Source organism: Salvelinus fontinalis, chromosome 13 (assembly GCF_029448725.1).
Source record: "Salvelinus fontinalis isolate EN_2023a chromosome 13, ASM2944872v1, whole genome shotgun sequence".
Classification (NCBI taxonomy): domain Eukaryota; kingdom Metazoa; phylum Chordata; class Actinopteri; order Salmoniformes; family Salmonidae; genus Salvelinus; species Salvelinus fontinalis.
In genome coordinates, this window is record NC_074677.1 from 15,289,705 (window position 1) to 15,311,275 (window position 21,571).

The 21,571-nt window shown below is 39.8% G+C and overlaps 2 protein-coding genes across 2 annotated transcripts in view; both read left to right on the forward strand.

Annotated features, from left to right (window-relative positions):
- The first annotated feature begins 10,362 nt into the window (after positions 1 to 10,362).
- Positions 10,363 to 17,826, forward strand: dcps (decapping enzyme, scavenger). The gene is made up of 6 exons (XM_055941849.1): positions 10,363 to 10,600; positions 11,063 to 11,213; positions 13,366 to 13,511; positions 14,243 to 14,356; positions 14,883 to 14,993; positions 15,152 to 17,826. The coding sequence occupies exons 1-6, from the start codon at positions 10,397 to 10,399 to the stop codon at positions 15,416 to 15,418; spliced, it is 993 nt and encodes a 330-aa protein (XP_055797824.1). The 5' UTR covers positions 10,363 to 10,396; the 3' UTR covers positions 15,419 to 17,826.
- Positions 17,827 to 19,909: 2,083 nt separating this feature from the next.
- LOC129868154 (CMP-N-acetylneuraminate-beta-galactosamide-alpha-2,3-sialyltransferase 4-like) overlaps positions 19,910 to 21,571 on the forward strand; it is a 47,852-nt gene continuing 46,190 nt past the window's right edge. The window contains exon 1 of the transcript XR_008761725.1: positions 19,910 to 20,114. The gene's annotated coding sequence lies outside the window, so the exon portion shown is untranslated. The remainder of the gene's footprint in view (positions 20,115 to 21,571) is intronic.

Here is a 21,571-nt window from a genome sequence, read left to right on the forward strand (position 1 = left end):
AAATACACATATATACATATATGTATATATATATATATATATATACATATATATATATGTATATATATATATATATATATATATATATATATATATACATATATACATATATATATACATATATATATATACATATATATATACATATATACATACATATATATATACATATATACATACACATATATATATATATATACACATATATATATATATACACATATATATATATATATACATATATATATATATACACATATACATATATATATATACACACATATACATATATACACATATATACATATATACATATATACATATATACATATATATATATATATATATACATATATATACATATATATACATATATATATATACATATATATATATACATATGTATACATATATATTTATATATATACATATTTATATATATACATATTTATATATATATATATATATATATATAAATACACATATATATATATACATATTTATATATATATATACTGCTCCAAAAAATTAAGGGAACACTTAAACAACACAATGTAACTCCAAGTCAATGACACTTCTGTGAAATCAAACTGTCCACTTAGGAAGCAACACTGATTGACAATAAATTTCACATGCTGTTGTGCAAATGGAATAGACAAAAGGTGGAAATTATAGGCAATTAGCAAGACACCCCCCAAAACAGGAATGATTCTGCAGGTGGTGACCACAGACCACTTCTCAGTTCCTATGCTTCCTGGCTGATGTTTTGGTCACTTTTGACTGCTGGCGGTGCTCTCACTCTAGTGGTAGCATGAGACGGAGTCTACAACCCACACAAGTGGCTCAGGCAGTGCAGTTCATCCAGGATGGCACATCAATGCAAACTGTGGCAAAAAGGTTTGCTGTGTCTGTCAGCGTAGTGTCCAGAGCATGCAGGCGCTACCAGGAGACAGGCCAGTACGTCAGGAGACGTGGAGGAGGCCGTAGGAGGGCAACAACCCAGCAGCAGGACCGGTACCTCCGCCTTAGTGCAAGGAGGTGCACTGCCAGAGCCCTGCAAAATGACCTCCAGCAGGCCACAAATGTGCATGATTTATTGTAACTGCTAAACTGCTTACTAACTGAACGCTGTAACGTTATTGCTTGAAAGTTTTTTTCCGCCTGGTCACAAACAGCTGATGTGTTGTGCATTGAAGTCCATACGCGAAGGGAAAAGGGGAGAGGAGGAGAGAGCATAGACGCGAGAAGGAATACAACATGGTTGCTATGAAAGTGAACTGTGTTTACGTGTGATCAGGGGTTTATTCATTCCGCCGATTTGTGTTAGACCGTTTAAGAAACGTTTTGTCTGTCAATGTGTCACTGTCACCCTAAAATGTTCTCTCGGCCTGTGTGCACCTACGTTGTAAACTTTAATTCAGAGTGTAGGTTGTAGCAACCTCATAATAGGTATAGGGAAAATGTGAGTATCATATAGTAGCCTAAACCTATCAATGTTACATTGAACTGGGTGAATGGAATATGAATGACAGTCATCCAGTATGCTGTAATAGAAATAAGGCTATGCTCAAAAAAATAAAAACGTTCTCCCTCACCTTATACGGCACTGACCGTCACTGATCAACACATAGTACAAAACCTGGTGTCCACAATAGAAAGGGCTGTAGTGAGGTCAAGAGTTTCAAGTTTCTCTGTGTCCACGTCATAAACATGGTCCACCCACACCAATGCAGTCGGGAAGAAGGCACGACAATGCCTCTTCCCCCTCAGGAGGCTGAAAATAATTTACAATTAGCCCTTGGATCCACAAAAAGTTTGACTGATGCACCATTGACAGCATATTGACTGCCTGCAGCACCGCTTGGTATGACAACTGCTTGGCCTTCGACCGCAAGGTGCAACAGAGGGTAGTGTACATCACTGGGGCCAAGCTCCCTGCCATGCAGGACCTCAATACCAGGCGGTGTCAGAGGAAGGCCCTAAAAATTGTCAAAAACTCCTGCCACCCAAGTCATAGCCTTTGTTCTCTGCGGTTCCGATGCAACAGGTCTGGAACCAACAGGACCCTGAACAGCTTCTACCCCAAGCCATAAGACTGCTAAATAGTTAACCAGACTATCTGCATTGACACCCCCCCCCCCCCCCCCCTCCTTTGCACTAACATGCTGACCGCAACGGCCACATCGCAAGCGCGAGCGTTGCAAAATAAATTTACACATACTTGTTATTCAATCATTGCACCCACACTGCTCGCACGCACCAACGAGCGTCTGCATTGCCAGGCGCTAAAATAGAAGTTGTTTCTATTTGTGGCGCAGAACGTGCTGTAAGTCCTGCCTCTCCAATCTCCTCATTGGCTTTTAGAAGCATATGTCCACGTGCCATCTCCTCATTGGTTATACCCACGTGGGTGATTGAAAGATGAACTGAGTTCTGTCGGTTGTTGTGGTAACTATGAAAGTTAGATGCCAATCGCCATATTAAGTCCAAAGAAGAAAAAGCATGGAAGGAGGAGAGATGACTAGAAACTATTCGGTTTATCTTTTTATGTGTGGATTAATTGTCGTAGTAGAGGACCTTGTGCATTTCAGGTAAAAGAATAACTCAATGTATATATCCCAGAACAATTTAGCTAGCAACAGCAAGCTAGATATCTAAATAGGACAAATTAGCTAGCAACTGCAAGCTAGCTAAATTGCCATGAATGTTTAATGCTTTTCGACCTGTCCCCAAAATAATATAATTTGTTCAGAGTTTGTTTTGATATCTCTACCTGCGTGTCGTGATCACATTTGGTGTAGGGGGACAAAATCAATTTGCACATGATGCGCATATGCGCATCCGGTTTGGGCATGGTGTAACACTTTTGACTCATCACAAACGTGCTGCTACTGCTTATTATCTATCCTGTTGCCTAGTCACTTTTTACCTCTACCTATATCTACAGTACCAGTCAAAAGTTTGGACACACCTACTCATTCCAGGGATTTTCTTTATTTTGAGTATGTTCTACATTGTAGAATAATAGTGAAGACATCAAAACTATGAAATAACACATGGAATAACCAAAAAAGTGTTAAACAAATAAAAAATGTTTTTATATTTGAGATACTTCAAAGTAGCCACCCTTTGCCTTGATGACAGCTTTGCACACTCTTGGCATTCTCTCAACCAACTTCATGAGGTAGTCAGCTGGAATGCATTTAAATTAACCAGTGTGCCTTGTTAAAAGTTCATTTGTGGAATTTCTTTCCTTCGTAATGCGTTTGAGCCAATCAGTTGTGTGTGACAAGGTAGGGGTGGTATACAGAAGATAACCCTATTTCGTAAAAGACCAAGTCCAGATTATGGCAAGAACAGCTGAAATTAGCAAAGAGAAATGACAGTCCATCATTACTTATAGATGAAGTTCAGTCAATACAGTAAAGGAAGACCCAGAATTACCTCTGCTGCAGAGGATAAGTTCATTAGAGTTAACTGCCACTCAGATATTGCAGCCCAAATAAATGCTTCACAGAGTTCAAGTAACAGACACATCTCAACATCAACTGTTCAGAGGAGACTGCGTGAGTCAGGCCTTCATGGTTGAATTGCTGCAAAGAAACCACTTCTAAAGGACACCAATCATAAGAAGAGACTTGCTTGGGCCAAGAAACACGAGCAATGGACATTAGAACGGTGGAAATCTGTCCTTGTGGTCCTTATGGTCTGGTTTGCGCTTAGTTGGGACTATCATTTGTTTTCAACAGGACAATGACCCAACACACCTCCAGGCTGTGTAATGGCTATTTGACCAAGAAGGAGAGTGATGGAGTGCTGCATCAGATGACCTGTCCTCCACAATCACCCGACCTCAACCCAATTGAAATGGTTTGGGATGAGTTGGACCATTGAAGTCAGAAGTTTACATACACTTATGTTGGAGTCATTAAAACGTGTTTTTCAATCACTCCACAAATTTCTTGTTAACAAACTATAGTTTTGGCAAGTCGGTTAGGAAATCTGCTTTGTGCATGGCACAAGTAATTTTCCCAACAATTGTTTACAGACAGATTATTTCACGTATTATTCACTGTATCACAATTCCAGTGGGTCAGAAGTTTACATACACTAAGTTGACTATGATGTCATGGCTTTAGAAGCTTCTGACAGGCTAATTGACATCATTTGAGTCAATTGGAGGTGTACCTGTGGATGTATTTCAAGGCCTACCTTCAAACTCAGTGCCTCTTTGCTTGACATCATGGGAAAATCAAAAGAAATCAGCCAAGACCTCAGAAAAATAATTGTAGACCTCCACAAGTCTGGTTCATCCTTGGGGGCAATATCCAAATGACTGAAGGTACCACGTTCATCTGTACAAACAATAGTACGCAAGTATAAACACCATGGTACCACGCAGCCGTCATACCGCTCAGGAAGGAGACGCGATCTGTCTCCTAGAGATGAATGTACTTTGGTGCGAAAAGTGCAAATCAATCCCAGAACAACAGCAAAGGACCTTGTGAATAGGTACAAAAGTATCTATATCCACAGTAAAACGAGTCCTATATTGACATAACCTGAAAGGCCGCTCAGCAAGGAAGAAGCCACTGCTCCAAAACGCCATAAAAAAGCCAGACTACGGTTTGCAACAAGATCGTACTTTTTGGAGAAATGTCCTCTAGTCTGATGAAACAAAAATAGAACTCTTTGACCATAATGACCATCGAAAAAGGGGGAGGGTTGTCAAGCCAAAGAACACCATGCCAACCGTGAAGCACAGGGGTGGCAGCATCATGTTGTGGGGGTGCTTTGCTGCAGGAGGGACTGGTGCACTTCACAAAATAGATGGCATCATGAGAATGGAAAATTATGTGGATATATTGAAGCAACATCTCAAGACATCAGTCAGGAAGTTAAAGCTTGGTTGCAAATGGGTCTTCCAAATGGACAATGACCCCAAGCATACTTCCAAAGTTGTGGCAAAATGGCTTAAGGACAACACAGGCAAGGTATTGGAGTGGCCATCACAAATCCTATAGAACATTTGTGGGCAGAACTGAAAAAGCGTGTGCGAGCAAGGAGGCCTACAAACCTGACTCAGTTACATCAGCTCTGTCAGGAGGAATGGGCCAAAATTCACCCAACTTATTGTGGGAAGCCTGTGGAAGGCTACCCAAAATGTTTGACCCGCGTTATACAATCTAAAGGCAATGCTACCAAATACTAATTGAGTGTATGTAAACTTCTGACCCACTGGGAGTGTGATGAAAGAAATAAAAGCTGAAATAAATAATTCTCTGCTATTATTCTGACATTTCACATTCTTAAAATAAAGTGCTGATCCTATCTGACCTAAAACAGGGATTTTTTTTACGAGGATTAAATGTCAGGAATTGTGAAAAACTGTTTAAATGTACTTGGCTAAGGTGTATGTAAACTTCCGACTTCAACTGTATGTGGGAACTCCTTCAAGACTGTTGGAAAATCATTCCAGGTGAAGCTGGTTGAGAGAATGCCAAGAGTGTGCAAAGCTGTCATCAAGGCAAAGGGTGGCTACTTTGAAGAATATAAAATATATTTTGATTTGTTTAACACATTTTTGGTTACTTCATGATTCCATGTGTTATTTGATAGGTTTGACGTCTTCACTATTATTTTACAATGTAGAATAATATTACAAATAAAGAAAAACCCTTGAATGAGTACATGTCCAAACTTTTGACTGGTACTGTATATATCTACCTCAAATAACTCACATCCCTGCACATCGACTCAGTACTGGTACCCTGTGTATATAGCCAAGTTATCGTTACTCATTGTATATTTATTCCTTGTGTTATTGTCTTTCTATTATTTTTTTTCTCAGAATTGTTAGGAAGGGCCTTTAAGTAAGCATTTCACTGTTAGTCTACACATATTGTTTTCAAAGCATTTGACATATTACATGTTATTTTAGAATACTCAGCTATGCATTTAATGAGTGATTGCCCGTAAAAAGCAACTGCTCATTTTGAAAATTACCTATGTGTCATCAATATCAATCAGAAACATTTATTATTGTGTAAAAATTGACTACCCAGCTGAAACAGGTTAACTTTGGTTATAAAGTTAGTCTCGTCCAAAACTGAGATTTGTGCAATGATCGGAAAAAAATGTATGTTACGGAATGAAAGGTACTGTAACAGTTTTCCTTAGGTTGGGTTTATTTCAATTCTGACCACATTGCCATAGCTGGAGGCACACAAGTAATCATAAATTCAGAAGGCAGCTGGACTTGACCCAATTGTAATGCCTATGGTCAATTTGGTTTGATATTTAATATCCCTATGGGGCTAGATAGGGACCATCAGTAAATGACACAATGGGACAATATTTTAAAATGTCAATAGTTCCAAATGTCGATGATACATTATTTTTACATTTAAAGTCAGGAAGTTCAGCCACCCTTTAAAAATACAGTAGCCTAGCAATGCATTACAAAATGCAGTATCTGCAGTTTTGCCACGAGGTACTGCTTTAGAAGTCGAGTGATTGGCTACCCAAAGAGCAGAAGAAGAAGGCACTAAGGCTCCAAGGACCAGGGGTCTAGTGATGTTTGATGACATTCTCCCTGCAGATGTACTGCTGGGGTATTTTAACCCAGCTAACTAGGGTTAGGATTAGTGTTCCCACACGGCCATATCTCCATGTTACAGTGTTTGTTTATGGAAGACAGACGGAAGGCATAGGTGCCAACTTGTGCTAATTAGCGATCTACAGTTCTCTGAACACATGGCTGTGTGTTAGCATAACTAGGAAGGAAGTGTAGTTTCTTCAGCTGGAGGCACACATAGTGTATTAATTTGTGCAAAACTGCTACAGTAAGTGCATATTTTTATTTAAAATGTTATTTCTTGCTGATATGAAAGATAAGGGGCATATCAGCATATGTTTCTAAAAAAAAAAAACGTTTGGCAAGCAAAAACCCTACAGAGAAGGGTTTTCGAGAGATAGGGTTATATTTGTAGTTATTATGGATCCCTATTAGTTGCTGCCAAGGCAGCAGCTACTCTTCCTGGGGTTTGGCAAAATTAAGGCAGTTATTGTAATCTTTTTAAAATTGTATATGTTCATAACAGATTTCACAACACACTAAGTGTGTGCCCTCAGGCCCCTACTCCTCTACCACATATCTACAACACAAAATCCATGTGTATGTGTGTGTGTATGCATGTGTCTGTGCCTATGTTTGTTGCTTCACAGTCCCCACTGTTCCAAAAGGTGTATTTTTCTATTATTATTTTTTTTAAATCTGATTCTACTGCTTGCATCAGTTACCTGTTGTGGAATATAGTTCCATGTAGTCATGGCTCATATATAAAATATGTGGTGAGAGCATATGTGCAAAAACCACTACAATGTTGCAAGTGTAGGAAGTTTGGACTCCTGGCAAGTGTCTACTTTGCTGTTATTCTGGCTGCATTGTTTGACGTGACTGTAGGTTAGCCGTAGTTGGCTAGCTTGCAAGCAAGGGATAAGAATGTTGCCAGCCAGTATGGCAATGGAACATTTAGAACAAACGACTGGGTGGCGTTCATAGATACAGAACAAAAAGACTGAACGACTGGGTCACGTCTCTGACAACCGAACCAATAGAACAAATGACCAGCCGGCTTGGGTAGAAACCTTAGATTTGTGTCGGGACTATATTTTGTGGAAGGATGCAATAGTATGAATAAATTAATCAAAATAAGTGATAATGCCCGCAAAGCCGGTGTTTGGAGGATATAGTGGCACGGTTTGCCGTCCCTCGACTTTGTCTCGAGCATAACAACACTCATGCCAATATATCCTACAAACACCGGCTTCGCGGGCATTATCACTTAAGTAGAGTCTAAGGATCAACGATGTTACAAAAGTGGAGGGAATCATGTTTCAGGAGTGTCCGGTTAGGATGAAGGAGTTTGAAGTAGTGGCGTGTATTCATGGATGCCAAGGGAAGCTAGGCTTGCCAATTTTTTTTTACTAATAATAAAATAATTTATCTTCTGTCTCTTTGTTTTCTTAATTCTCCTGAATCTCACCGGAGAAATCATACGAGTGAGGGAAACAGCGCCCCTCTTCTGTCTCAGTATGTGTAGTCCAGGTATCTGATACTGTCTGACCAAAAGAGTACAGTACATAACATGTTGCTGTCGTAGCATTTGATTGATTGATGCCAGCAAGCATTTGGCCTCCCTTGATAAAAAAACATATATATAATTAGCCAATAAGCATTCAGGTAAGCTCAACTTAGGGTTGTCCTGGTGCAGCAAATCACCCACCAAGGGAGGCCAGTTTGGATTTGGCTTCAAACCAATCAAATCACTTCCTAAGCAAAATGTCATTTTCATAAATCTTCTGTTTCTGGTCTACTTGTGTTAATGTCCTGCAGAAGCTAGCTTGCTAAATCGGCCCTTTCTACGCCATGGATGGAGATGGGGATTTGGACTTGTGGTTTTGACTTAATTCTCTGTACAGTACGCCAATGATTATGGCGGCGATTTTGATCTAACCATAAATTAATGTTGGGCCATGGACCTGAGACGATTTAAGTTCTATACAGTATGTAGCCTAAAATTTAGGCTAGTAGGCTCATGGTAACTAGCTAGCTAGCTGGTTCTGTGGTTCTTTGTTGCCCATATGATGAAGTTAGGCTAGCAAGCATTTTAGCAGTGATGGAAAAAGTATTATATTGTCATACTTGAGTAAAAGTAAAGATACCTTAATAGAAAATGACTCAAGTAAAAGTGAAAGTCACCCAGTAAAATACTACTAAAAGTATTTGGTTTTAAATATACTTAAGAATCAAAAGTAAATGGAATTGCTCAAATGTACTTAAGTATGAAAAGTAAAAGTATATATAATTTCAACTTCCTTATATTAAGCAAACCAGACGGCCAAATGTTCTTTTTTAAAATTATTGACGGATAGCCAGGGGCACACGCCAACACTCAGACATAATTAACAAACAAAGCATTTGTGTTTAGTGAGTCCGCCAAATCAGAGGCAGTAGCGATTTTCTGTTGATACAGTAAGTGTGTGAATTGGACCATTTTTCTGTACTTTTGGGTATCAGGGAAAATGTATTGAGTAAAAGTTGCCAAAAATGTAAATAGTAAAGTACAGATACCCCCCAAAAACTACTTAAGTAAAAATACTTGAAAGTACTACTTAAGTACTTTACACCACTGCATTTTAGCTAGGTAGCCTATGACAACACAAACTAAAAGTGTACTGTATGACAGAGCCATAGACCGTTTCAATTGTTTTTGTTTTACACACAAAGGCACAAACAGAAATCATGGACAGCCACATGATATTTAGCAACATTGATTGCACTAAATAGTTTTTGGTATATTTAAGTTTATTTTTCAGTGTATTAAAGTAAGCATATATAGCCTTGTTGATTTGATGATGTTTAAATGTTTAAGTTGAAATGGTGCTGGAATAGCAGAGGCAGTGCTCCTGTTGTCTTTGTGCTGACTTGCATTAACTCCGATGTTCTAAATCAGTAGCTGTTTAGTAAACTGGCGAAAACATGAACTTATTTGACCATGCTGCAGGTGATATACCTGTTTGTTACATGCAATATTTGCTATGTGGACTACACCGGACAGATGTTGCTCTCTGGTTTTGTGATGAAACAAATGTATGTGTAGTTGAATTTATTCCCCTACTATGTGACTGTCGTCTTTTTGTTGTCACGACCTTATTGTATATCATGATGGCTTATGAACAAATGGGTTATAGAGCAAACAATGCAATTATCACAACAGGTTGCAATATGGCTTTTTTACTGGCTTGGCTTCCTCAGTGATTTTACCCACACACCGCTACTGGATCGAAGTAGCAAGTATCAGGGTTGTCCAGCATGTCTCCTATGCGGAGGCAGTGGACATAGTTAGACCAAATGAAGATGAGGAAGACATGGCAGTGTGTTGAGAATGTTGTTCAACAGTTGCGTTCCTGATATAGGCCTTAATGACCGTGAATAAAGTGGATTTTGTTGCATTCATTGAGCAGGATGATAAATTGTACTGGCCAAACTAGCAGAAATTGGAAATCATTGTGAAAGGGTCTAAAAGGTTTTTGGATCTACATGCCTTAAGCTGAAATATTGCAAGGAATATTGTCCAAATAAGGTCTCCCCTCTCAGGCCCCAGAGCCTGTGTAGGGATCTAAAGAGTAATGAATAAGAGGGAGATTATTATTTATATAATAATATATATTATTTTGGGCTGTTTGTTTTGAGGGAATATGAGTGTTTTTTCACCCTTCGTTTATTTCCTATGTTAAAGTTTCTCCGTTTTCACCCCACCCAGTAGGTCGAGGCAATAAGCATGTAGTCTGCCGTAAAACCCCACCGAAGAAGAAGTACCTCAGAATAAAAATGGCGGAGACTGGTAAACGTGAAGTTGATTTTGCGGACAGAAATGAAACTGATGCTGCTAAGGCCAAACGACTAAAGAATGACCCGAATAGTGACCAAGATAATCACAATGAATCAGCATCTGCAAATCCTTTGTTCGGGTTTAAAACAACAACGGTTCTGCGGGACTCTGCACGGGAGAAAAATATGTTCATACACGGAAAGGTGGCTAACGTTACCGCCATCTAGGTATCTAGCTAGTTAGTCAATATTGGCTAATAGCTAGCTAAACTAAAACCAAAAAGCTTATAGATGTTTATAAGTGGTAACGTTAAATAGCTATATTTTATAGGTTGGAAATCTGTGGTTGCAGCCACTTAAACTTCAAATGGTAGTAGCTTGGTAGAAGCTCGCATCGCATAATTCGTCTTGCTTGCCTGTTGTCAAAGTGACCAGTCGTCAGTGTACGAACCAATTTAGCGATGGCTGCCTACGGCCGCGAGGTGTCGTTTGTTGAATTAAAGTGTTTATTTGTATCATGTATGTCCTGTCCAACTATATAACAACAATACATGTAGTTAAATACTTAACCTTGTTAACGTTCGATTGTCTAGGTAGCTAGTTAACAAGGTGGACAGTCCATTGAATCTCAAAACAACAATGTATTATTTCCCTATTCCCTATCAGTTGAACGACCAGGATGCGGTCATCATTTTGGAGAAGACCCCTATCAGGGAAGACACCCTGTTGGAGATTTTCAATGGCTCCAGAATGAAGTTGGACATGAGGAATGATATCTACAGCACGTATCAACTCCAACCCCCTGCTCATTTGAATGGTATGCCCCAGGATACATAGGCTAGATCTGCTCCAAAATGACATGAACATTTATGATATGAAAATTCGTGATTCCCTTGAGAGGGAGCTTATTTGCATACAGGTCCTGTTGTATCTCTGATTGGCTATGGCTCACTGGTCTGTAGAATACGGGCCTGGACAAGACAAATGTATTATTTACTGCAGTGTCAATTAATTGTCCATATGCACGGCCGCTTTCCCACTCTATATTACTATCAAATTTTCACAAATCCTTACTATAAGTAATTCCCAAACATATGAATGTGAAAATTACCATATCTAAGTGCTCGCTTGGCAGAAAATGTAAAAAAGGTGTCAATATTCCTGGGGATGTATATGAACATTTGATATCTTAATAAAATCTGTTATGTTACATGCGCCGAATACAACAGGTGTAGACATACAGTGAAATGCTTACTTACAAGCCCTTAAATGTGCCTGGCTTTCATAGATGTATATCTACAGAAATAAGACAGATGTTGCCTGTTTGAGTGTTTGTTTAATAGCCTACTGATTCTGTAAGCACCAATCCTCATGCAACGGCAAAATGTCAGATAAAGCAATTTCACAGATTTGGCTATTTAAAAAAAAAAAGAATAAGAATAATATTTGCTAAGCTGTAATAAAGGCTTTACAATTTTGTTAGAACAGACTAGTATTACTTATTTATTTAGTGGGGTTTATACTGTTGCAAACAGGCAGAGAAATAATATTGTAATCTAATAGCACCTGTTTGTCACACATAATATGCACGCAGTTCTCCTATACCGTAATTTTTCTTGATCTTCTTATTGTTTATCATTACAATTATTATGATCATAATAATAAGTAATGTTGTCATCATTAGTAGGTTTTGTATAGTAGCCTTGTATAACACCATCGAGCTGTAGGCCTAAGAACGCGTCCTATTTAGTCTTAATACCATAGCCTATATTTCAATATATAGGGTACTGTATCAACCAATCATTCATTCGTTCATACCATTACACAGCAAACGAGACATTCATGCTTTGAAATGCAATCAAGCGTTTTAGTTTTAAAATGCAATAACAAAGGGAGCTTTGAATGATTAGCCTAAACAATAAATAATCTGCAATTCACAAATGCATCCAACTGTAGCCTGCTCTAATATAGGCTTTAGATATAAAAACAATTCTCTTTAGAACAGACTCTCTGGTACACAAATGTATTTACCATTTACACTGTTCCAAACGGTCAGAAAAAATAATATTGTAATCTAACAGCAACTGTTTGGCACACAATACTCATGCAACGCTTGCTCCTATACCCTCCTTTTTCTAGATCTCCAGTAGTTTCCACAACTAAGGCAAATGTCTTCCACAGATCTGACTTCCCCTTTCCCTCCTGAGCAACCTGTAAACATTTGCTCATTTCAAGTTTCTTTTTCACATCCTCCGCATCCATTTTGCTGCGACATTACTGTGTTCGGAGTTAGTTATAACCATTTTATTGATGTGATTGATTGGCTATAGGTCAGGCCCTATTGGTCACATGCATGTAATGCTCACATGTTTCGAGGAAAGACAGCAAGGGTTGAGGGAATAGGGAATGTTTTTTCCTAAACAAATGAGGGATTTCTGAAAAAAATAATAATTCAAAAACAAGTAAGAAACTAAATGGCTGAAATTGTTGCAGCTTCAACACAGACAGCGCAATAAACACTTGCTGTGCTGTTGTGCATTTTTTGCTGCAGTAAGGAGGAGAGCGAGAAAACGTGCGCCAGTCACACAGGCACTTGCTGTCATTTCTTTAAACTGCCTGTGACCATCAGGCTCTTTCTTGAGTCGTGTGTGTCCTAATTATTTAATCAAACAGTGTGCTTAAAGCATCAGACAAGCTCAGTGCATAAGGTAGTTGGTTTTATTCAAACACATAAGGTGTGTCTGTCAATATATGGAAAAACAAGTTTAAACATCTTGACCAATCGACTGGAACAGAACGACTCTCGCCCGACCAAAATTTTCTTTAGTCGGGGACAGCTGTAGATTCAAATACCAAATCGAATAATTCTGCAATGCGAAGTGGCACCATTATTATTTCCTAATGGAATTCAAAACTCTGACTGAAATCTGATGTGATATTGATCCTTGTCTTGTTCCTTGGTTCCAAAGAGATGAAGACCACAGTGGTGTGTCCGGCCACAGAGAAGCATGTGAAGAAATACCTGCGCCAGGAGACCTACTTGGTGCAGGAGACTGGGGAGGACTACCGCTCTATCACCCTACCTTACATTCAGAGTCAGAGCTTCAGTGTACAGGTAGCATTTCATTGCTTTCAAGGTGAAAATATTAGTCCCACAGTATCCCACTACACAGTCTCCCACTCCACATCCGGAGGCCTTGATTGTCGACTCAGTAAATGCACGGTTCTTACAGGGGATCATCCTCAATCTGGGATTACAATACCATCCATATAGAAGAGCCAGATTGGGCAATGCGTCACGGATGCTTGAGAGGTATTAGTAAGGGCTTTCCTCTCCTCCGATCTTAAAGGGTTACCGTGATGCCTCGGTCAGGGGCGGACTAGTGATTTGGAGGCCTCCGTTAGAGGCCAGTCTGAGGCCCCACCCATGTTTATTTAACACAATCATGGCTACTGAAAAAAGATGTGTTTGGAGCCGGCTCTTTTAGGTGAACAAAGTGGAATGAAAAGGCTAACTGAAAAGACTTGAAATGCCTTTCACTAATAAAGGTATTTGCATCACCACATAGAACACGAGTGGGCAATTTTCAATGAATGGCAGGTATTTGAAACAGTGTACAGTAACAGTATATCAGCAAATACGCCCTTCTGCTGCTTGACAGGCAGAGCCCACAAAGGATGGGGAAATTAACCTAAACTTCTCATACTTGTCAGGTATAGTTTACTTTTATATCACTCAAATATCCAATTAATGGTTGCCAATATTGAAATATTGTGATTTGTAAACATGCACTTCTATGATTTATGTGGCAATGATTTTCTTGTCGCTGTGTTTTCCCCCTCCAGTGGGTGTACAACATCTTGGAGAAGAAAGCGGAGGCAGACCGCATCGTTTATGAGGACCCAGACCAGGACGTCGGCTTTGTCCTGCTCCCAGACTTCAAGTGGGACCAAAAGCAGGTGAGATACAGTGGGGGGAACAAGTATTTGATACACTGCCGATTTTGCAGGTTTTCCTACTTACAAAGCATGTAGACGTCTGTAATTTTTATCATAGGTACACTTCAACTGTGAGAGATGGAATCTAAAACAAAAATCCAGAAAATCACATTGTATGATTTTTAAGTAATTAGTTTGCATTTTATTGCATGACATACAATGTGATTTTCTGGATTTTTGTTTTAGATTCCGTCTCTCACAGTTGAAGTGTACCCATGATTAAAAATTACAGACCTCTACATGCTTTGTAAGTAGGAAAACCTGCAAAATCGGCAGTGTGTCAAATACTTGTTTCCCCACTGTACCTTGTATGATCCTGTCCAAGTAATCTTATTCATTGTGATCTAAAAGTCTAAACCTATCCTAAATCAGAACTTCAACTTTGAGACACTTTATACATAGGGCCAAAGTGGACAATGGAGATGCCATTCAAGCCTCCTATTGAGCACATGGTTACTTTCACCCCCCCCCCCCCCCCCCCCCCCAGTTGGATGACTTGCATTTGATTGCCATCGTTCATCAAAGGGACATCAAAAGTTTGCGAGACCTGACAGCGCTGCATCTGCCATTGCTGTCTAACATCCGCAAGAAGGGAGAGGTGAGAAGGATCCGATAATACATACATACAAATTAAATTTGCTTGTTGAGCTTATTGCGATTGTTTGATGTTTGGTTGTTTGATGTGTCTTGGGGCAACTACTCCTTACTCTGTCAAATAGTTGTGCTTGTTTTTCATGGTGCTTTCCCCTATCACAGGAGAGCATTCTGAAGCGGTACGGTGTGGCAGCCAGTAAGCTGAAGGTGTACCTCCACTACCAGCCGTCCTACTACCACCTCCACATCCACTTCAACGCCCTGAGCTACGAGGCCCCGGGCTGCGGGGTGGAACATGCCCACCTGCTGTCGGACGTCATCCAGAACCTCCAGGCAGACTCCCAGTACTACCACAGTCGCTCCCTCTCCTTTCCCTTGCGGGCTGACCAAGGCCTGCTCAGCAAGTTCAAGGATGCCGGCAAGCTGTAGTGTCTAGACGCCCAAACACGACAACACTACTACGGTAGGACCTCAGAGGGATGAACACGTTGGGAATGGTGGTGGTTTGGAACTCTGGCCTTTTCGCAATTGAATTTGCTAAAATCCTGTGTCTTCTCTTCTCCGTCCTCTCTCGCCTTCTTTTTAAAAAGGTCATGGAGAGGCAGCGAGGAGAGGTAATGTGGACGAAAATATGCTTGTATGAAATTACTCCTCCACTCGCGTGTTGCATGAATGATGTTTACAGGGGTAAATCAAAAAATAAATGTGTTAAGTGATAAAAACATATTACGTTAGTTGTGCCGGACATTTTATAGATAAAACGATAAGTAGCATATTGATTTTCAACGTGTGCATGCTTTTCTCCTCAGAAAAAACTAACACTGATTCAAAGAGGGTTTGGCAGATTTCAAAACTCTTCCACGAAAGACTTGCATGTTTATCCTCGATGAAAGGTGGCTATCGAGAAGGGGAGGACACTCTTCTGTTAGCCTATTAACGAATTGACATCTCCTCAACCACTTATCGGGTTCCTGGTCATGGAGGAGAGAGGGTGGAGGACAGACTTTTTCCCAAATGAGAAAAGGCCACAATTGTCCGTCACTTTGACATTCACTTACAAACCAAAAATCAGTATTAGAAAATATTCATGCAGATTTTGTTTTCTAATAATTTTGCCAGATACTGTACATACAGTGCCTTCAGAAAGTATTCATACCCCTTGACTTATTCCACATTTTGTTACAGCCTGAAATCAAAATGGAGAAAAAAAGTCTCACCCATCTACACACAATAGCCCATAATGACAAAGTGGAAAAAAAAATCATTTTTGCATATGTATTTCAAATGAAATGCATCTCATTTATATACGTAATCACACCACTTAGTCAATACATGTTAGAATGACCTTTGGCAGGGATTACAGCTGCGAGTCTTTCTGGGTATGTTTCTAAGAACTTTGCACACTTGGATCGTACAATATTTGCCCATTATTCTTTTCAGAATTCTTCAAGCTCTGTCAAGTTGGTTGTTGATCATTGCTTGACAACCATTTTCAAGTCTTGCCATAGATTTCACTTAAATCTGCTTGAAAATCTAACTCAGCCACTCAAACATTCAGTGTTTTATTGGTAAGCAACTGCAGTGTAGACTTGACCTTGTGTTTTAGGTTATTATCCTGCTGAAAGGGGAATTCACCTCCCAGTCTGGTGGAAAGCAGACAACCAGGTATTCCTCTAGGATTTTGCCTGTGCTTAGCTCCATGATGCGTTTATTTTTTTATCCTGAAAAACTCCCCAGTCCTTATCGATTACAAGAATACCCATAACATGATGCAGCCACCAATATGCTTGAAATTATGGAGAGTGGTACTCAGTAATACGTTTGGGGCAAATCCAATACAACACTTTATATTCTGGACAAAAAATGAATTGCTTTTCCACATTTTTTGGCACTATTACTTTAGTGCCTTGTTGCAAACAGTATGTATGTTTTTGGATAGTTTTCATTCTGTACAGGCTTCCTTTTCACACTATCAATTAGGTTAGTATTGTGGAGTAAATACAATGTTGTTGATCCATCCTCCCTTTTCTCTTATCACACCCATTCAACTCTGTAACTGTTTTAAAGTCACTATTGGCCTCATGGTGAAATCCCTGAGCGGTTTCCTTCCTCTCCGGCAACTGAGTTAGGAAGGACACCTGTAACTTTAGTGACTGGGTGTGTTGATACACCATCCAAAGTGTAATTAATAACTTCACTATGCTCAAAGTGATATTTGATGTCTTTTTTTTACCCATCTACCAATAGGTTCCCTTCTTTGTGAGGCATTGGAAAACCTCTCAGGTCTTTGTGGTTGAATCTGTGTTTGAAATTCACTGCTCGACTGAGGGATCTTACCGATACTTGTATGTGTGGGGTACAGAGATGTAGTCATTCAAACATCATGTTAAACATTTATTGCACAGAGTGAGTCCATGAAACTTCTGTGACTTAAGCAATTTGTTATACTCCTGAACTTTAGGCTTCCCATAACAAAGGAGTTGAATACTTATTGACTCAAGACATTTGAGCTTTTCATTTTTAATTAATTTGTAAACATTTCAAAAAACAAAATTCCACTTTGACATTATGGGTTATTGTGTATAGGCCAGTGACCCAAAAAATATATTTAATACGTTTTAAATTCAGGCTGTAACACAATGTTGAAAAAGTCTTTCTGAAAGCACTGTATCTGTTTCTCTGTAGCCTATAGATTATTTTGTTTTTAATACAAGTCCTGAGGATTGAGGTTCAACTGTAGTTGTACTGTATTGCCTTGGTGGATTCAGAATTGCTAATTTTTTGTTAAACTTTTAAAATATATTTGTTGAACAGAAATAAAGAATTGTACAACCGTTTTTGTTTGCCAGTTGTGACTTATCTGAAGATGCTTGATGTATTTGGACAAGTGTGTTAGGTGCAGTGGTAGAAAAATAACTGAATTGTCATACTTCAGTAAAGGTACCATAATAGAGAATGACTCAAGGGAGTCACCCAGTAAAATACTACATGAGTAAAAGTCTAAAAGTATCTGGTTTTAAATGTACTTAAGTTCAGTATTGCAAAAAGTACTAAATTGTCGTAAATATAAATAGTAAAGTACAGTCGTGGCCAAAAGTTTTGAGAATGACACAAATATTCGTTTTCAAAGTCTGCTGAATCAGTTTGTATGATGGCAATTTGCATATACCCCAGAATGTTATGAAGAGTGATCAGATGAATTGCAATTAATTGCAAAGTTCCCCTTTGCCATGCAAATGAACTGAATCCCCCAAAAACATTTCCACTGCATTTCAGCCCTGCCACAAAAGGACCAGCTGACATCATGTCAGTGATTCTCTCGTTAACACAGGTGTGAGTTTTGACGAGGACAAGGCTGGAGATCACTCTCATGCTGATTAAGTTCGAATAACAGACTGGAAGCTTCAAAAAGGAGGGTGTTGCTTGGAATCATTGTTCTTCCTCTGTCAATCATGGTTACCTGTAAGGAAACACATGCCGTCATCATTGCTTTGCACAAAAAGGGCTTCACAGGCAAGCATATTGCTGCCAGTAAGATTGCACCTAAATCAACCATTTATCGGATCATCAAGAACTTCAAGGAGAGCGGTTCAATTGTTGTGAAGAAGGCTTCAGGGCGCCCAAGAAAGTCCAGCAAGCGCCAGGACCGTCTCCTAAAGTTGATTCAGCTGTGGGATCGGGGCACCACCAGTACAGAGCTTGCTCAGGAATGGCAGCAGGCAGGTGTGAGTGCATCTGCACGTACAGTGAGGCGAAGACTTTTGGAGAATGGCCTGGTGTCAAGAAGGGCAGCAAGGAAGCCACTTCTCTCCAGGAAAAACTTCTGGGACAGACTGATATTCTGCAAAAGGTACAGGGATTGGACTGCTGAGGACTGGGGTAAAGTCATTTTCTCTGATGAATCCCCTTTCCAATTGTTTGGGGTATCTGGAAAAAAGCTTGTCCAGAGAAGACAAGGTGAGCGCTACCATCAGTCCTGTGTCATGCCAACAGTAAAGCATCCTGAGACCATTCATGTGTGGGGTTGCTTCTCAGCCAAGGGAGTGGGCTCACTCACAATTTTGCCTAAGAACACAGCCATGAATAAAGAATGGTACCAACACATCCTCCGAGAGCAACTTCTCCCAACCATCCAGGAACAGTTTGGTGATAAACAATGCCTTTTCCAGCACGATGGAGCACCTTGCCATAAGGCAAAAGTGATAACTAAGTGGCTCGGGGAACAAAACATCGATATTTTGGGTCCATGGCCAGGAAACTCCCCAGACCTTAATCCCATTGAGAACTTGTGGTCAATCCTCAAGAGGCGGGTGGACAAACAAAAACCCACAAGTTCTGACAAACTCCAAGCATTGATTATGCAAGAATGGGCTGCCATCAGTCAGGAAATAATATATATAGTCAGCAAATATTGACTCTTTGCATCAACTTCATGTAATTGTCAATAAAAGCCTTTGACACTTATGAAATGCTTGTAATTATACTTCAGTATTCCATAGTAACATCTGACAAAAATATCTGAAGACACTGAAGCAGCAGACGGTGAAAATTAAAATGTGTCATTCTCAACTTTTGGCCATGACTGTACAGATACACCAAAAAACGACTTAATTAGTACTTCAAAGTATTTTTTACTTAGTTACTTTACACCACTGGTTAGGTGGAATATGATAGTGTGCCACTGACTACACTAACAAACATTTTGGGAGGAAAAACAATCCATTTTAGAGAAAACATTTTAATACCTGAATAGCATATTTCGGAAACATTTCTAAATAACGGGTATTTAGAAGGGATGGACCGACTCGACCTAGTACAGTTTGTAATAACCGAATGATTCTTCTGTATGACCATTTTCCAGTGCAGGGCGCATGCGTTTAAGTGTAGCTTAGAAGACGTCATGAATGTCAATCGTGCATGAAAGCAGTTGCTTGACAACAGCGTTTCAGGGTGTGTACTTTTGGCTACATCGTCTTCAAATATTGTGATCTTTCTGAATTGTCAGAATTGACCCTAAAGAATAGTGTGACACATAGACGTATCCCCAGTCTTGTATGCATTTACCCACTGTATAGACTTACCTTCAGCTGACAGCTACAGGCAACAATATTTGTGGTTCTCCACGGTAAGTTCTATGCTTTTCTTCGGTTTTCTAAATCTATTTACGGTAAGACATGAGTTATAATACATTTGTTATTATATGTAACAAGTTGTGGACTGCTGGTAAAATTCTGAATCTTTGGCAATGTGTGTCGCAAAAAACACATCACAGTTAGAAATGAGGAAGCGGCCCTCCTCCGGGGGGCTAGAACTGATTGAATCCGCCCGGAATCAAAATGAATGACTGCCCAGAATCGGCCCAAGTACATCGGGCGTTTCTGTCTACCGGAATTCAGCCAACTTTGCTGATGACCGTGTCAGCTTGCATGCGCCTGGCCCGCCACAAGAGTCGCTACAGCATGTTGGGACAAGGACATCCCGGCCGGCCAAACCCTCCAACGGCGCTGGGCTAATTGTGCGTTGCCACATGGCTCGGCCGGCACGGGTCTCGAACCAGCATCTGTAGCAAGCAGTTTGCAATGTGATGCAGTGTCTAACACCGTACCCAAACCGGCGGTGTGCGTGCACCATTGTGCGCAAATTGATTTTGTGCCCCCTCACCAAACGATCACGACACATGCAGGTTTTAATATCAAAACAATCTCTGAACCAATTATATTAATTTGGGGACAGGTCGAAAAGCGTTAAACATTTATGGCAATTTAGCTAGCTAGCTTGCAGCTGCTAGCTAATTTGTCTGTTTTAGCTAGCTTGTGTTGCTAGCTAATTTGTCCTGGGATATAAACTTTGAGTTGTTATTTTACCTGAAATGCACAAGGTCCTCTACTATGACAATTAATCCACACATAAAACGGTCAACCGAATCGTTTCTAGTCATCTCTCCTCCTTTCAGGATTTTTCTTTGGACTTTATATGGCGACTGGCATCTAATTGGCATAGTTACCACGACAACCGACCGAACTCAGTTCATCTTTAAATCACCCACGTGGGTATAACCAATGAGGAGATGGCACGTGGACATATGCTTCTAAAAGCCAATGAGGAGATGGTAGAGGCAGGACTTGCTGTACGTTCTGCGCCACAAATAGAAGCAACTTCTATTTTAGCGCCTGGCAACGCAGACGCTCGCTGGTGTGCACAAGCGGTATGGGTGCAATAATTGAATAACATTTATGTTTACGATGCGAGTGGTGTGTTCATGCTTTTTGACATGTCCCTAAATTAATATAATTGGTTTAGAGTTTGTTTTGATATTTCAACCTGCTTGTCGTGATCGCGTTTGGTGTGGGGGGTCAAAATCAATTTGCGCAAGATGCCGCATGCGTGAGTCCGGTTTGGGTATGGTGTTAGAGGGAGGCTCGATCCACAACATTTTTAATGCTTATCAATTGGCTTGCACAAAGTATCAAAATACTAAAATACTACAGAGGACTCTTTAAGAATTTAATTTAAATGTTAATTGTATTTTTTCATCAGAGAAACAATAAGAAAATAAGGAAAAATAAATATTAAAATGTTATT

Coding starts and splice junctions, on each gene's coding strand:
- dcps (XM_055941849.1), top strand. CDS start 10,397: ATGGCGGAGACTGGTAAACGTGAAGTTGATTTTGCGGACAGAAATGAA. Junction 10,601..11,062: donor ATATGTTCATACACGGAAAG/GTGGCTAACGTT, acceptor ATTCCCTATCAG/TTGAACGACCAGGATGCGGT. Junction 13,512..14,242: donor GTCAGAGCTTCAGTGTACAG/GTAGCATTTCAT, acceptor TTCCCCCTCCAG/TGGGTGTACAACATCTTGGA.